This window comes from Euprymna scolopes, chromosome 18, assembly GCF_053919585.1.
Source record: "Euprymna scolopes isolate OS-2025 chromosome 18, ASM5391958v1, whole genome shotgun sequence".
In the NCBI taxonomy this organism is placed as follows: Eukaryota; Metazoa; Mollusca; class Cephalopoda; order Sepiida; family Sepiolidae; genus Euprymna; species Euprymna scolopes.
The window spans coordinates 33293402-33308974 of record NC_136499.1 but is presented as its reverse complement, the minus strand read 5'-3'; the positions used below and the strand labels follow the sequence as shown (position 1 = coordinate 33308974).

Here is a 15573-nt window from a genome sequence, read left to right as displayed (position 1 = left end):
ATCCTAAACTATAAAAAACAAAAAAAAAAAACAAAAAAAAACACCCTTGAGCAACAACTAAACGGACTTGTCCTGCCTAGTAGTACCACCATGAGGCGTAAGAGAAGAAAAAAAAATTGATGAAAGCGAGTTTCTGTGCCGAAATATGTTGATAAACATTGTTTGAAATTGTTTATTATTTTCGTTGGATGGCTTCCAAACTTATTTTTTACGTATATTTTGATTTCCTATCTGCCAACATCTTTAAAACAGGAAACTTACACATATATATGTGTGTGTGTGTGTGTGTATTCTCTCTCTTCATTAATAAAGAAGCTGTAGGAATTCCCCTCTAGACAAAAGTATCATATGTTTGCAGCAACAGATGCCACATACAAATTCAATACAGCTAGGCTAACGGCCACTATTTTATGTAGCTTTCGAACACCATGTCAGACACATTCAGTTGTGATAATAAAATACTACATTATATTCTACGAGCAACACCAGCACAATTGCAACATCATTAGAGGAAGGGTTCCTTATTTTTCTCAGTAAATATTTAGTCCTATCACTGCTACTAGTAACCACAGGGAGGAATTCTACATGTTCCACAGATTCTGTGATTACACTGACCGTAACTGGCTCATGTATATATAGATCTAACATAATATTTCCAGTTTCCGGTTCATAAATAATAAAGTCTCCCCCACCAAAGTCTGTCTATTCTGATTGGCTGAGCTCTGATAATTCTCATATTCCGGAATCCGTCATTTTATAAACGAACGGTTACTAGCATTAAAATATGGCATCACTAAGAGACATATTATTTCACCTGGCGTCAAGTTCATTTAATACATAGGTTATTTCAGTCATGTAAGATCGAAAAATACGAAAGAAAATCATTAAACGGACGTTCAATAACCAGTTTACTTGCTTTCTTTTACAAAGTTTAAAACATATGCTATCCACTATAAGAATTTCCTTCATCGTCATTGCCATCAAAACAACAACAACAACAACAACAACAACAAAAAATACACAGCTCTTGCGATCGAGTTTTTTTTTTTACCATTGAACACACTTCGTAATACAGACTGGTATTCTGTTCCCTTTATATATATTTTTTTACTCCAGTTTACATACTGTCTTTCACAAATTTTAACATTTTATTTTAGAACCTTTAAAGCACACTATCCACTACAACACGTCTCCGTCATCATTGTCGAAAACCACAACAAAACAGCTTCCCTCAATTTAAATCTTTTGCTCGTGTTTTTATCGCATTGAAAACACGTCGCACTACATACACCTTTCTTTTTCTTTTTTTTTTTTTTGTATACAACGAATTCCGTAATATAAACAATGGCACCTCCTTAACATATTTTTACCTTTCCGTCTTTTTTCCAACTAATTCTGCAGATTATTATCGCTTGGACACTAAGCTACCATATTATAAAAGAACATTGACAAAAAAACAAAAAAAAAACAATTCCCTTTCCAAATCTTTAAATATATAGCTTTTTGCCATATTTATTATAACGTTGCATGTGAAACGGAAACCCCCTTTCCAAATCTTTAAATGTACAGCTTTTCCTTGTAGTCAAGTGCCCAATCGATAGTAATCCGCACAAATAGTTGAAAAAAGACAAGGTCAACTTTTATGATGGGGGATCCAATTGTTCAGGTACACCCTAACATGATTTGGCGGACCTGAACGATGCTGACCCTAGCCTTTAGATTTATCCTTTTCAGTTTTTCGAACTTTATTTTTCGGCGATTCTCATCGATTACAGGCGTCATTTTCAGATTAAAAAAAAAAAAAAAGAATTGGTGGACCTGAACAATGCTGCCCCTACCATTTATTTTTTTATTTTACACTTATTCGTTAATTTTTCAGGCGATTATCAGCGCTTACAGTCTTAAATTTGGAATTATAACGTTCTACTACATTGAAGCCCTCTTTTTGGCCCCACCCCCATTGTTAATGCTGCCACTAGCATTTAGATTTTTCCTTTTCAATTTTTCACAAATTTTTACGATGCTTATCTTAGATTACACGCTTAGCTTTCACATTACCAAAATATCTTGGAAAAAATTGTATACACTTTACCAACAGAAAAGGGAAACATTTAATGGCTAGGGGCAGCATTAACAACTGACATTGCAATAAAAGTGTGTTCCATTTATTAGAACGTTATCATTACAAATTGATCCCCGACTACTACAATCATTAAAAATACTACCTTAAATTTCTTTTTTAATCTAAAAATTAAGCCTGTACTCGATGATAATTGCCGGAAAAAATTACGACAAAGTGAAAAAGAAAAATGGCTACGAGAATCATTGTTGAAGTCAACTGCTGTGTTTTTTGGTTGTTTCTTTTCCTCATGACACAATGTTTCCTCCAGAATAAGTGCACTGGGTTATGATTTATTTTTAGTTCATTATTTATTTTCATTATAGATTACAGGCGGACAGTAACACCTACTATCTAATAGGCCACACTATCCTACTTTTCTTTGACATGTAAAGTGAAAGCACAGAATAAACACATCCCTATGTTAAGAATTTAAGAATGAGTTTATGGAAACTAACGTTGTTACTTCGGCACGGTGCATTCATTTTGGCCACGGGCGCCAATGTCCACTATTTTACTGATTCGACAGTGGCTCCCACTAACAACCATAGTTTAATTGTTCTTTTGTTTTTTACAGGGTTGAGTATAGTTCCACTGGGCAACGCCAGTACACGAATCCTTCTAGGATATATATTCTCTTATTCTCTCTGTTTGTCCATTCCACTTTTTCTCAGAATTTACTGGGCTAATCTAGATGAAAATTTGTATGGGTATTTGTTATATGTTGTAGCTAACTAAGTATTATGGTATCCGTTTGGTGCAGATTTAAGGATTATAAGGGATTAGTCATCACAATACTATATTTATTCTAAATTCTGGCATAAAACATTCATTCTAACAGACTATAACGTTTGTCCATTTTTAATGACTAACATATATATATATATATATATATATATATATATATATATATATATATATATATATATATATATATATATATATATTATTCTTTATGTAAGAACTTTAGCTTTGCTTCAGGCCAGTAATGGCATATTTTCTCTCCTCAAAAATTTGAAAATGCCTGGAACCTTTTTAATTTTTGAAATAAAATATGATTGAAACGGTCTGCACATCGTAGCATGATATGACTGCATTTACATAAAGAATAATAAAAAAAATATAATTTGCTCTCTTTGATTGATCATTATCTTATTCTTAATTTTTGGATATCTTTCTACCTGGAATATATATATATATATATATATATATATATATATATATATATATATATATATATATATATATATATATATATATATTGTGAGAGAGAGAGAAACTACTCGTAACTGTTGAATGAGTCACAATCACTATCTCTATTTGTAAAAAAAACAATTTATCATTTTTTATAGATTAAAAGAAGCGTTTCCTTTGTTTTGTGATAGCTTTGATTATTTTGAATATATATATATATATATATATATATATATATATATATATATATATATATATATATTATCGCCTTAGATAAGTCTCCTCTGAAAGAATTGATCTTATTTTTATTCTTTTACTCACCCCCCATATATATATATATATATATATATATATATATATATATATATATATATATATGCATGCATGCAAACTCGTGTTTTTCGGGCATGTATGTAGAGTGAATAGTGCTTTGCTTTAGATTTAATGGATTTTCACAATCTCAGCTGGAGATATAAACAAGGTGACATAGATAAATCCACTGAGGCATGTGACTTGTTAAATAGTAGATCGATAGTTTATCAATCGATTGAGATAGATCACTAGATAGTTTATCAATCGATCGCGATAGTCACTGTGCATATTCGAACACTGCTGTAATGGATTCTCAATAAAGTTTCCATTAGATGATGACCTGATGTTTTCACATGGACATTTTTTTAAAGAAAGAAACTAGAGCGATCGATAAAGAAGATTTCTTATAGTCATCAAATATTGATTTTTCCTAACTTGCCAAAACTTAGTTTATGAATATTCGACAATGTGGAAGTGGTGAAGTGTATGTCTGCATGCACTGACGACCTGGGTGTGCCAAGTTTGAATTTGGTCGGTTACATGGCACCGCTTTTCACTTATGGATGTTGGCAACCTTCACGTGGTCTGTCTTATAAGTATTTGGTTCTAGAAAGAATTTGAGAAACCAATGACAACAACAGAATTAGAAAAGCTGTACTGTATGTATTTATACTAATTATGTATGCATTTATGACATTCACACACACACACACACACACACATGGACAGATACAATTACTCACACCTGAGTGTAAACTGTATTTCTACAAAGCCACAATTCTACCGTGCATGGAGTACTGTTGTCATATCTAGACTGATGCATCTACTACTAGTCTCTCTCTCTTAGACAAGGTTAAAAAAAGAGTCGCCAATTTAATAGGTCCCACATTATCAACCAAACTTCAACCCCTGTCTCATCGCTGCAATGTTGCATCCCTGCATCTGTTTTACAAGTACAGTAGAACCCCTGGGATACGATAGCCCTAGGATACGTTTTTTCAGGTCACGATGTGGAATATGATGTTTTTCCGGACCCTGGTTAGGGTATTTGCCTCGTCTTACAATGTTATTTATAATGTTATTTGATTATATATATGTGTATTATATACTATACTGTATTTTGTTACTAATTTTTAATACCGTATCCCGGGGTTCTACTGTACTTTAATGGAATCTGCTCTGATGAACTCATAGAACTTATGCTCCTTGACGTACATAGCCCCAACTAACCCGTCAAATAGTAAAATCTCACCCTTCCACTGTTTTGATTTCTAGATGCCGCAAAGTCTTTTTCTATAGTTTCTTTCTTCGAACGGCTAGACTTTGGAATTCCCTTCCTGTTTCTTGCTTTCTTGATTGTACTAATCTGCAAAAATATAAATGTAATGTGAACAGACATCTTGCTGCTCATCTCCTCAAATAGTCCTCTGTAAACATGATCACAAATAGTAACCCCTTAAGCCCAAGTGGCAATTTGACTTGTTTAAATCGAATAAGAATAACATGCTAATCAATATAATGCCAAAGTACCCTAACCATAAAAAAAATTTGTGGTTTTATGTCAGGTTGGGTCCACTCTACGCCGACCCTGAAAACCTGGGTAAAAAAGCAAGATTTATTGGTTTATCATGAAAACTCGCCGAATTAGTGTTTTAGAACCTCATGGAAAATAACTTGTAAGCCGAAAATGTTCACCTTCGAAATTTTAAACTTTTTCATGCTAACATCCTGTCCAACTTTTAGTATGATGTAGATTAGACCCAACCTGACATAAAACCATAAAAAACAAAAATGTAGCAATATTTTGTGTCATTTGGTGCATTGACCCGTCTATAAAAAAAAAAATGATCTGGCTTTCAAGTTAAAATCAAAGTACAATATCTGAAAACAGTGACCAGCTCATATTTTGATAGATTTGGGAAGGCCCTACTAACATTTAGAATTTTATTTATGTTTTTTTGTAGTCCAACCGATGAATTTGTACATACGAGGTGCCTTCAACAAGTTTCCAGACTTTTTTTTTGGAAGATGAAGCACTTTTATTGACAGTACACACATAAAACTCTAGTTCCTTTCAAAGTAATCTCCTCCGGCTGCAATGCACTTGTTGTACCATTCCAACAACTTCTGGAAGACCCTGTGGAAGTCCTCTTATATGAGCGTGTCATTGATCCTCATCGCAGCCTCTTTCATTTCCTCAATTGTCTCATGATGACAGCCTCTAAGGTTTTCCTTGAGCTTAGGGAATAACCAAAAATCACAGGAAGCAAAGTCTGGACTATAGGGAGAGTGAGGAACTGTCTTGATACCCATGACAACGTCTTTCTTTCTGATCTTCTCTGAGCATTCTTGGGACAAACTTCACACAAATCTTCTGCATATTAAGTTCCTCGTGAATAATTGTATGTACAGTTCCCACACTGACATCAAACTATGCACTTATTGTCTCTATAGACACACAACGGTCCTTATCCATGAAATTCTTTATTTGGCCAATCAACTCCGGTATTCCAACTTCCTTATCCTTCCTACACCTCTTATCATCCCTCACAGTCTCCCTGCTTTCCTTGAATCTTGCTTGATTCATGTAAGATGGTCCAAAAGCAGTCTGAAGCATTCCATACGTTTGTGGCATTTTTTCCAAGTTTAAAACAGAATTTTATTGCATATCATTTTTTCTTAAGTGTACTCACGTCCAGATTGAATTTCTGAAATTCACCAGCTGTGACAATCAGGTTTTAGTAGGGTGTATTCCAATTCTTGCTGTAGCTATTCATTTGAACCTGAAATTATAAAAATTGGCCAGTCATCTAATAAGATGTATAGCAATACCATACTGAATTTTCAAGAGTCTATGACAATTTTAAATGCCTGTATAAAATAGTCTGGAAACTTATTGAAGGCACCTCATATATTTTTTGTAAATAAAAAACGTCAAATCCTTGGGATAATGTTCAGTAGGTTTTAACCATAGAGTGAATGTGGTATTTTGGTGACTGAAAGTAGTTTAGAGAATAGACCAACAGGATGACAGCCGACTTCCATCGCACCTTACCAAATTTGTGCCATGTGTTATTTTATTTTATAAAGAAAGTTTGATGTAATGTGAACTTTTAAAGATAAATATAATCTCATCCTTCAAGCTTTATGATTTTGTTTTTAAAAGTGGGGGTACACTTTCTTATTTAAATTTAACATAGAATGATCACTCACTTCAGGACCAACAAGCATTGAGATAAACAGGTGACCATTTCTTTTTCTCAGCATCTTTTTAATATTTGTATCAATATTTGTATTTTTTTCGAATTGCATTATGCTTAAGCAGCCTTTTAGCTATGATCAAAATGTAGTATCTGTTCTGTTTCAGGGATGAATTTTCCTCATTCATGGCAAGGGTGTCAACAAGACTATGCAGGTATTTTTGTTTTCATCCACAGTTTCCCCAATTTGAGGAGTTTAATTTTTCCCACATTAAAACTGACCCTGAGTCTAACTTTGTCCATGTGGGGGGAAAAAAAGTAAAGACGCGTACATGTATAACTGTTAACAGTGAGATTCTTTTTGGACATGTATATTATATATCATGCTGCTTTCTTGTTGACAATCGTGTTTGTGTAGGTAATACTATTATGCAATGTTTAGTTTAGTGCACAGGGCTGAGAATAAACAAAAGTAAAAACAAAGTTAAAAATGAGAATTCAAACCTGTACCTTCAAAAGATGGACCACCTAACATGGCATACACCACATAATCACATTGACATACCAGTTCTTAATAAATCATCAAAGTTAAGCAACATCGAGGCTAATCAGTACCAGATGTGTAACCATTTGGGAATACCAGGAGCTGTATGTTGATGAGTGATACTACTACTACTACTACTACTACTACTACTACTACTACAACAGCATGAACACTGCACAAAGTTGAACATTCGTTTCAATCAATATTTTTTCATCATTTTTTAATAAAAATCAGAGGATCGTCCGAAACAGTAAAATTATAATAATGATTATAATTTGACTGCACAATCATTTTGATGCACAGGTTCTCGTTAGATCACTAAAGTTAAGCAACATAGAGCCTAGTCAGTACTAGATTGGTGACCATTTGGGAATACCAGGCACTGTATGTAGGAGGAGATGAACACCTCTCTGCAAGCACTGCAAAAACCTAATATTATCATTTCCCCTGATAAGGATATACAAGCAAGTAGGAGACCGTTTGTGAATTTAATATTCCCACGAAGCTTCCTCCTTTGGAAGAAGCCAGTTCGACCAACTTAGAGTGAGTGCCTCTTAGGTATAGTATGAGGTGCAGGTGACATGGGTCTCATCTTTGGATGCTTGAATAAGAGAAATCCGACTTTGTACAATTAACGAATATTTATCACAGGTCTTGAAGGATCAGACATTTGTACAAATGAGATTATGTTTTCTGGGAGATCATTTATAAAAAAAAAAAAAGGAAAAAAAAACACACACACACACAACATTTAACTGATAATCCAACCATCTCATTAACCTGTATCCTTGAGTGACTTTAGGAAAAAAAAACACAAGAAAAAAGAAACAGAATTTCATTAAAAAAAAATAAAATCAAGAAGCTAAAACAAAATCAGATAATTTTCACCGACTTCAACTCTTTAACTCTGACTCAACAGCTCAGGATTCAATGTTAAGGACAGATTCAATGATTGCAATAATATTCACCCCCTTCCTCTTTTTCTAGGCTGTAAATTTTAATTTGGTTTAAACCGAACGATTATAATTTGAATAACTTATTTTTCCTTTAAACTAGCTAAAAGCTCTTTTCAGACTTTTTCAAATTAGAATTTTTGAGTAAATATTTTGACTCAATGCAATTATTATTTGAGAGGTTAATATTTTGACATTATTTAGAGTTAGTATTTTCATATTAATATAACTATTATTTATACAGTTAGCATTTTGACACTAATGCAACTATTATTTAGAGTTATGTTTTTTTTTTTTTTGCAATTCTTGAATAATGTGCATGATAGAATCGACTATATTTGGATCTGGGGATACTGCATCTCCACATTTCACTTTCATTAAAGCAATGACTTTTTCTCTAGGCAAACAAGCGAGAAAAATAAAGGTAAATAACTTCTTGGGGTGTTTCCTTCGCGTTGATACTTGTTGAGTATGCCTTAAAGCTCTGTCACCTATGAAATGTTTGACTGACAAAAAAAAAAAAAAAAAAAAAAGAAGGGAAATTGATTGTAGTTGATTATATACCTTGATCTCTGTGAAACTTTTCTTTATATCCTGTAAGTTTTTGCAGTTTTAAATTGGTATAACGTTTTAATTATTCCATGATGTTTGCTTAATTTTGGTTTGTATGGACAAAAACGAGTGAATCTTCTTCAACGTTTTTCTGTATAAAAAGGTATTCTTTTATAATAAAACCATTTTCTACCACAGATAAAGGCTACTTTGCTTTCAGGATGTGTTTGTATTATTATTTTAACTAGTCTGTTTACATATTTATCCACTATTCCATCTCGTCTGAAATTTTATTTAATGTGTTAAATTCTCCCATATATATATATATATATATATATATATATATATATATATATATATATACATTTCAGAATAAAATTATCTAACAATCAACTGGTATGGAAACCTATGATTATAAGTTTTACAAGATATTACTGGCAGTAATATTCTATAAGTACTATCCCACCTAAATAAGAATTGCTCGATATACAAGATAGAGCAAATAAATCCAATTTTAGTCATTCAATGAATTTAAAAATTTATGATGTGATGTCATTGGATGTGAATTTTTATATCCTTTTCATTAACTTCCCTTACTCTATGACATTTAAATACTTAAATAACTTTTAATTGTGATTTTCCATGTCTCACTGACTTTAGCAAATAAGATGTAAACCATTATAACTATTTGCTAATATTTTCTCCTCTGAAGAGATGATAGACATTGAAATCCTATAGGATAAGGAGTTATAATATTTCAAATGTATTCTTTGTCTTACATAGAATAATAAAAATCTTTTGATTTGAAATTCGAACATTTCATGTCATAAATTTTTTAATTCATTGAATGACTAAAATTTGATATATATATATATATATATATATATATATATATATATATATTGTTGATTTTTCTCCTTTGCAATCTTCTTTGAAATTTAATTTAAGTAATAGAATGGAAACGTATATAAGTGACGGTGTGTCTAACTCTGCCCTCGTGTGAGGGCAAGTAAATGGAAACATCAATATATGATTTGATTCAATATATTTTATCCATGTGTGGACTTGATCCAGGAACTATACTCCGCACATAAAAAAAAGCCACCTCATCATCATCATCATCATCATCATCATCATCATCATCATCGGTTTAACGTCCGTTTTATATGCTGGCATGTGTGGGAAGGCTTTAAGAAATTGACTACCAAATTAAGCCATGTCTGGCCAGGTCTTTATTTATCCCTCTTTCTCTCAAGTTCATTCTTATCACATCCTCCTATGTTTTCCTTGGTCTTCTCTTGTAATCTGGACCTGCTACCTCAACTGTTCTACATCTACTAACTCAAGAACTCTCATCCATTCTTTAAACATTGTAATACCATCGAAGCCACCTTTCCTGCACACATCTCCCTATACCGTCCAGATTTAATTTGCCTTTGAGGTATCCAAAACTAAGACTTTGCTTAAGTTTAGTGAACAAGCAATAAATATTTTTAAAGTATCAGTATCGGGTTTTTTCGAATCCTAGCTGTCAAAGTCAGATCTTACATCTTCTGACTCTGCTGCCCTGATAAAAATTCCAAAGATGAGATAGAGATAGAAAAAAATAATTAAAAATCTCTAACAATTTGTTTTTTTTTTGTTTTTTTTTTAATGTTCCAATATTTTAATTTTTTATTTTTAAGGATCCCAATCGATTTTGGATTACTGGCGTTATTAATGGACCTTGTACACCGTTTTTACCAAATGGGTAAGTTTTCGAATTTAACAATATTTAAATTCTTATAAATATATTAGTGATGAGATGATTCCTATATTTTTCGCAACTCTGATACAATTATCGATTCCGATTTTATAAATCTCTAAATATTTATCTATAACGCTTCCTTTCTTCCTAATTAGCATAAAAAGTAAATGTTAAATATGCATATATTTTCTCAAATGTAAAAACGCACTTGTAGAGAGATGATCTGTAGATTTAAGCTTTATTGGTGGTTTAAAATCAATAAATATTAATGGTTAATTATTACTACCAGCAGTGGAAAATTTTGTTTTAAACAAAAAAATAATAAATAAATAAAAATAAAAGAGATTAAAGAAATCGTTTTTAACATCGGAAAATAGACACAAATTTTTCTGATTCTGATACTGATTCCGATACTCCCAAAATTCCGTTTTTTTTTTTTTTCGATTCTTGATTCTGATTAATCGTCACAACACCAATATATATATATATATATATATATATATATATATATATATATATATATATATATATATATACGGCACAATCACATTGACGCACCGGTTCTTGCCAGATCACCGAAATTAAGCAACGTTGAGCCTGGCCAGTACCAGATGGGTGACCATTTGGGAAGATTAGGCGCTGTATGTACCGTGCCAAGTCATAAAAATTTCCAGGTTGGTATCTGGAGGTGCATTAATTCACTGGAATAGATGCACCCTCAGTCTTCATTAAGACGTGCATCTAGGAGAAGGAAACTCTGATATAACAACCTGTGGTCTACTGTATACTCTGTCCTGTGGTAGTCATCTGCACTGACGAAGTTAGCAGTAATACCAAAAATGTGGATGGTTCTACACAAAGCCTTCACTACTATAAACAAATTATCTGTGTAGATTTCTCAGTAACTCAGTTGTGGAGGAACCTTATACGTCAAATCGACGGGAGAGTCCATCATATATATAGTCTTGGAAGTTTTTAAATCTTTAGAACTATATAAAAAATATTTAAAACTATTTTTTATTTTTTAATCCTTCATTGGAAAATTATTTTGTCAATAAGTCATTCCTTAAAAATCTGCTGTATTTATAGGCTTTGGATAAATCCATTATGCTGCTTAACACCCCCTTCTTTGTTATATATATATATATATATATATATATATATATATATATATATATATATATATACTAGCAAAAGTACCTGTCGTTGACTGGATTCAAAAACAGCCTACAGAAAATGGACTCTGATTTATGAAAGTATGATAGGTTATGAAAAGGAAGGGTTGTAAAGAGATAGCTTCGAATTTGGGGGTATCAAAACCAAAGCAAAATAGAAAAAAAGGTACAGTGTTTACCTGATATAAGCAATGGTAAACTTCAATCTAATATAAATACCAGTATTTATATACATAGATATTTTAATCCCTACCAAATAAAAAATCTCAATACACACACAACAAATAGTAGAGCTTATATATATATATATATATATATATATATATATATATATATATATATATATATATATATATATATATATAGGATACTCTCCCAAACTAATGAAAGGATCATTATGAATTTTGAAATATATATTCTCGGTGAGTAAGGTAAGAGCATTATCTTTTGTGTAAGCATTATCATTTTAGGTATGAGTTGCAGTTCTACGCACATAACGTAGACCAAGCTATGGTGATATTAGAGGGAGGAAACACGCACGTTAATGTAAAGAATAACCCGGTAGTCTTATGAGCAGAACACCATGCCTAAGTATGTCGAATACAGACCCGTGATTAAGCATCCCTGGAGAAGAACCAAATCTGAAGACCTTCAGATTTGGTTCTTCTCAGAGGATGCTTAATCACGGATCTGTATTCGACATACTTAGGCATGGTGTTCTTCTCCCTTTGGTACTCGGATCATGCTCCTTCACAGAAGTGGACTAGGTCAGAAATGTTTCTTCCTGGGCAATGTTCGAACGTGAACCCACATCCAAAACACTTTTAAAATAAGTTAGATACAACAAATTTGATAGTGAAAAGAATTGGTCTCATAACATTGGCACATTATTTATTTTTTGTAAACTTTAAAATCGTAGAGGTGGGAAGGGGGGAGTCACTGAAACCGTACCGTACTCCCAAACAAAGTACAGTCTAAATTTAAATTTAAAGCCAGTGCGGTAAATGTTTCGTTTAGGTCCACCTCCACAATTTTCTTTAAAATGACGACATTTATAGGTTTTCGACTATGCTGAATACGAAAATCGCATTGAAATATTGCAGAGATAAGTAGTTATCAAGATAGAAAAAAATGCATTATGCACGGTAATTTTGGCGGCCATCTTGGTTTTTTTCCTTCGTGTAAAATTCTGATTGCTTAGGGCGCACGCGCGCATGCGCGTAAAAAAATGGCCGCCAAAATTACCGTGCATAATGCATTTTTTTCTATCTTGATAACTACTTATCTCTGCAACATTTCAATGCGATTTTCGTATTCAGCATAGTCGAAAACCTTTAAATGTCGTCATTTTTAAGAAAATTGTGGAGGTGGACCTAAACGAAACATTTACCGCCAGGGCTATATGCGACGATTAATACATAAATTTATTATTTTAAAAACAAAGAAAAAAAGTATTTCCTAATGTATGGTCGCTTGTTTTTGATAGTGAACCCTGTTTCAGCATAACTCCCAAACAACTCACTTTCATTTAAAATAATGTTTTAATTTAAATGAATAAGTTAGTTATAACTAGGGCTAGGACAACAGCATATTATTTCATTGTTTTGACTCTCGAGTGTGTCTCTGTTGATATCGTATATGCTTTTATATAGAGTAATGTGGTTCTCGGTTGATTAACTGTGTCGCATATATACTCGAACGTCAAAACAATTAAAAGAATATGCTGCTGTCATAGCCCTAGTTATATTAAATCAACAAGTACACATAAAATGATGAATAAAATCTGGCTATATTTGAAAAATTTAATATGGAGTTTTGAAATTTGAGAGAGGAAGGAAGATAAGTCATCAATCACAATTCTAATGGAGGGAAGTAACCCTAACCCTAACCCTAACCCATCTTTTATTAAGCAAATATTTAAAATGATTTGCCTCTTCTTTTCATCCAGATATTATGATTTTATACTTATCACCATCTACAACAGACCATGTAGCAAACAAAATAGTCTATGGTTTGTTTTTCGTGTATATCTGCAGTTTTCAATGCTGACTTTTAGCGCTGGATTGACATGTATCCCGACATGACAACCCTCGGGACAAGATCAAAGTGTAGTATCTGTTCTTCAGATGCTGCACTTCAATTTCTTGTTCTCTGTCAGTGGAGGAGAAATCCTTCACGACTGAGACAATTTTTATTTTTGTTCCTTTTCTCCACATTAAAAAACGACCCTGGTGTCTAACTCTGTCCCGTGGGGGAGGCATTGTAAATAGGAACCCTGCTGGGGATGTGCCCATGTGCTCCCCCATGAGGTAAAACGATGCGCTGGAAGGCTTCACATTATGATCAAAATATTTCTGGGAAGAACATTGGCCTCTTGGGATTGGAGCTTCAGACTGTAATGAGGGAACTTCATGAATGTTTCACTGTCAATTGTTGGGTGACTAAAGACTTATCACTCTTGAAATCGCCTCCAAAATTTCAGGAGTCCATATTGGATTTTTAGAATATGAACCGTTTTTATTTCATTTTTTTTATTTTTTATCATAACTCCTTTTTACATAAAACAAATTTAATAGGAATAAGTTGTTTGAAAATAATGGATTAAAAAAATTTAATATATTAAAAAAACTAATATAAATAATGCATTAAACAAATTTAATCTATAAAAAAAATTAATATGAATAAGTTGTTTGAAAAGAGTATATTAAAAAATTTAATATATTAAAAAAATTGAATGTAAATAAGAAGTTTGAAAATAATGCATTAAAAAAAAATTTATCTATAAAAAAAATTAATATGAATAAGTTGTTTGAAAAGAGTGTATTAAAAAATTTAATATATTAAAAAAATTGAATGTAAATAAGAAGTTTGAAAATAATGCATTAAAAAAAAAATTATCTATAAAAAAATTAATATGAATAAGTTGTTTGAAAAGAGTGTATTAAAAAATTTAATATATTAAAAAAATTGAATGTAAATAAGAAGTTTGAAAAGAGTGTATTAAAAAATTTAATATATTAAAAAATTGAATGTAAATAAGAAGTTTGAAAATAATGCATTAAAAAATTTAATATGTTAAAAAGAATTAATATAAATAAGTTTTTAAAAATAATACATTAAAAAATTAATATAAATAAGCATTTTGAGAAGAATGCATTAAAAATGTAATAAGCAGCTATAATATATATCAGAAAATCATCTGAAATGCAATAACAAGTAAAGTTTTTACAAATCATTACAAATATCAAAGTTGCTGCTCGGTGGATAGTGATATCTCTCTCTTTCTTAATATTTTTTTTTCTTGCTGTAGTCGTTTCCTTCTTAATAAGAACAGTTATTAAAAAGCTAAATTTTAAAGTTATCATAAATGACAGCATAAAATCATTTTAAAAAAGGTTTTTTATCCTGTATCTTATAGTGTATATATATATATATATATATATATATATATATACTATACTCAACTGTTTATCCTGTATCTTATATATATATATATATATATATATATATATATATATATATATATACTTTATATATATACTATACTCAACCGATCCTCCATTAGGAGAAAGGAACTACTGTTCAAAAGCCCAATTGCTTTCTCTTATGTACAGTGTAGAAAAAAGAGCAAGATTTGATCAGCTTATCGGCTAAATGTCACGAGACACTTTCTCTCTATGATGCAATATAATGAAACTCAGCTCTAATTCTAATCCTACAGAAATGTCTAATTTTCTGCTTAACTTAACCCTATATAGAAATTTTCTGCTTAACCTA

The 15573-nt window shown here is 31.6% G+C and overlaps 2 protein-coding genes across 12 annotated transcripts in view; one reads left to right on the top strand and one right to left on the bottom strand.

Annotated features, from left to right (window-relative positions):
* LOC145297580 (N-acetylneuraminate lyase-like) overlaps nucleotides 1–15573 on the top strand; it is a 218266-nt gene that overhangs the window by 94497 nt on the left and 108196 nt on the right. For 6 of the 11 annotated variants that reach the window (XM_080143607.1, XM_080143609.1, XM_080143618.1 and 3 more), the window contains exon 2: nucleotides 10560–10624. In XM_080143607.1, coding sequence (XP_079999733.1) covers nucleotides 10560–10624 — 65 coding nt within the window. Of the gene's footprint in view, nucleotides 1–6992; nucleotides 7041–10559; nucleotides 10625–15573 lie in introns of all 11 variants that reach the window. The other 5 variants (XM_080143610.1, XM_080143612.1, XM_080143613.1 and 2 more) reach the window with 1 other exon arrangement.
* Nucleotides 1–15573, bottom strand: part of LOC145297578 (presenilin-associated rhomboid-like protein, mitochondrial) — a 169754-nt gene that overhangs the window by 124601 nt on the left and 29580 nt on the right. The gene's annotated exons all lie outside the window — the stretch shown is intronic.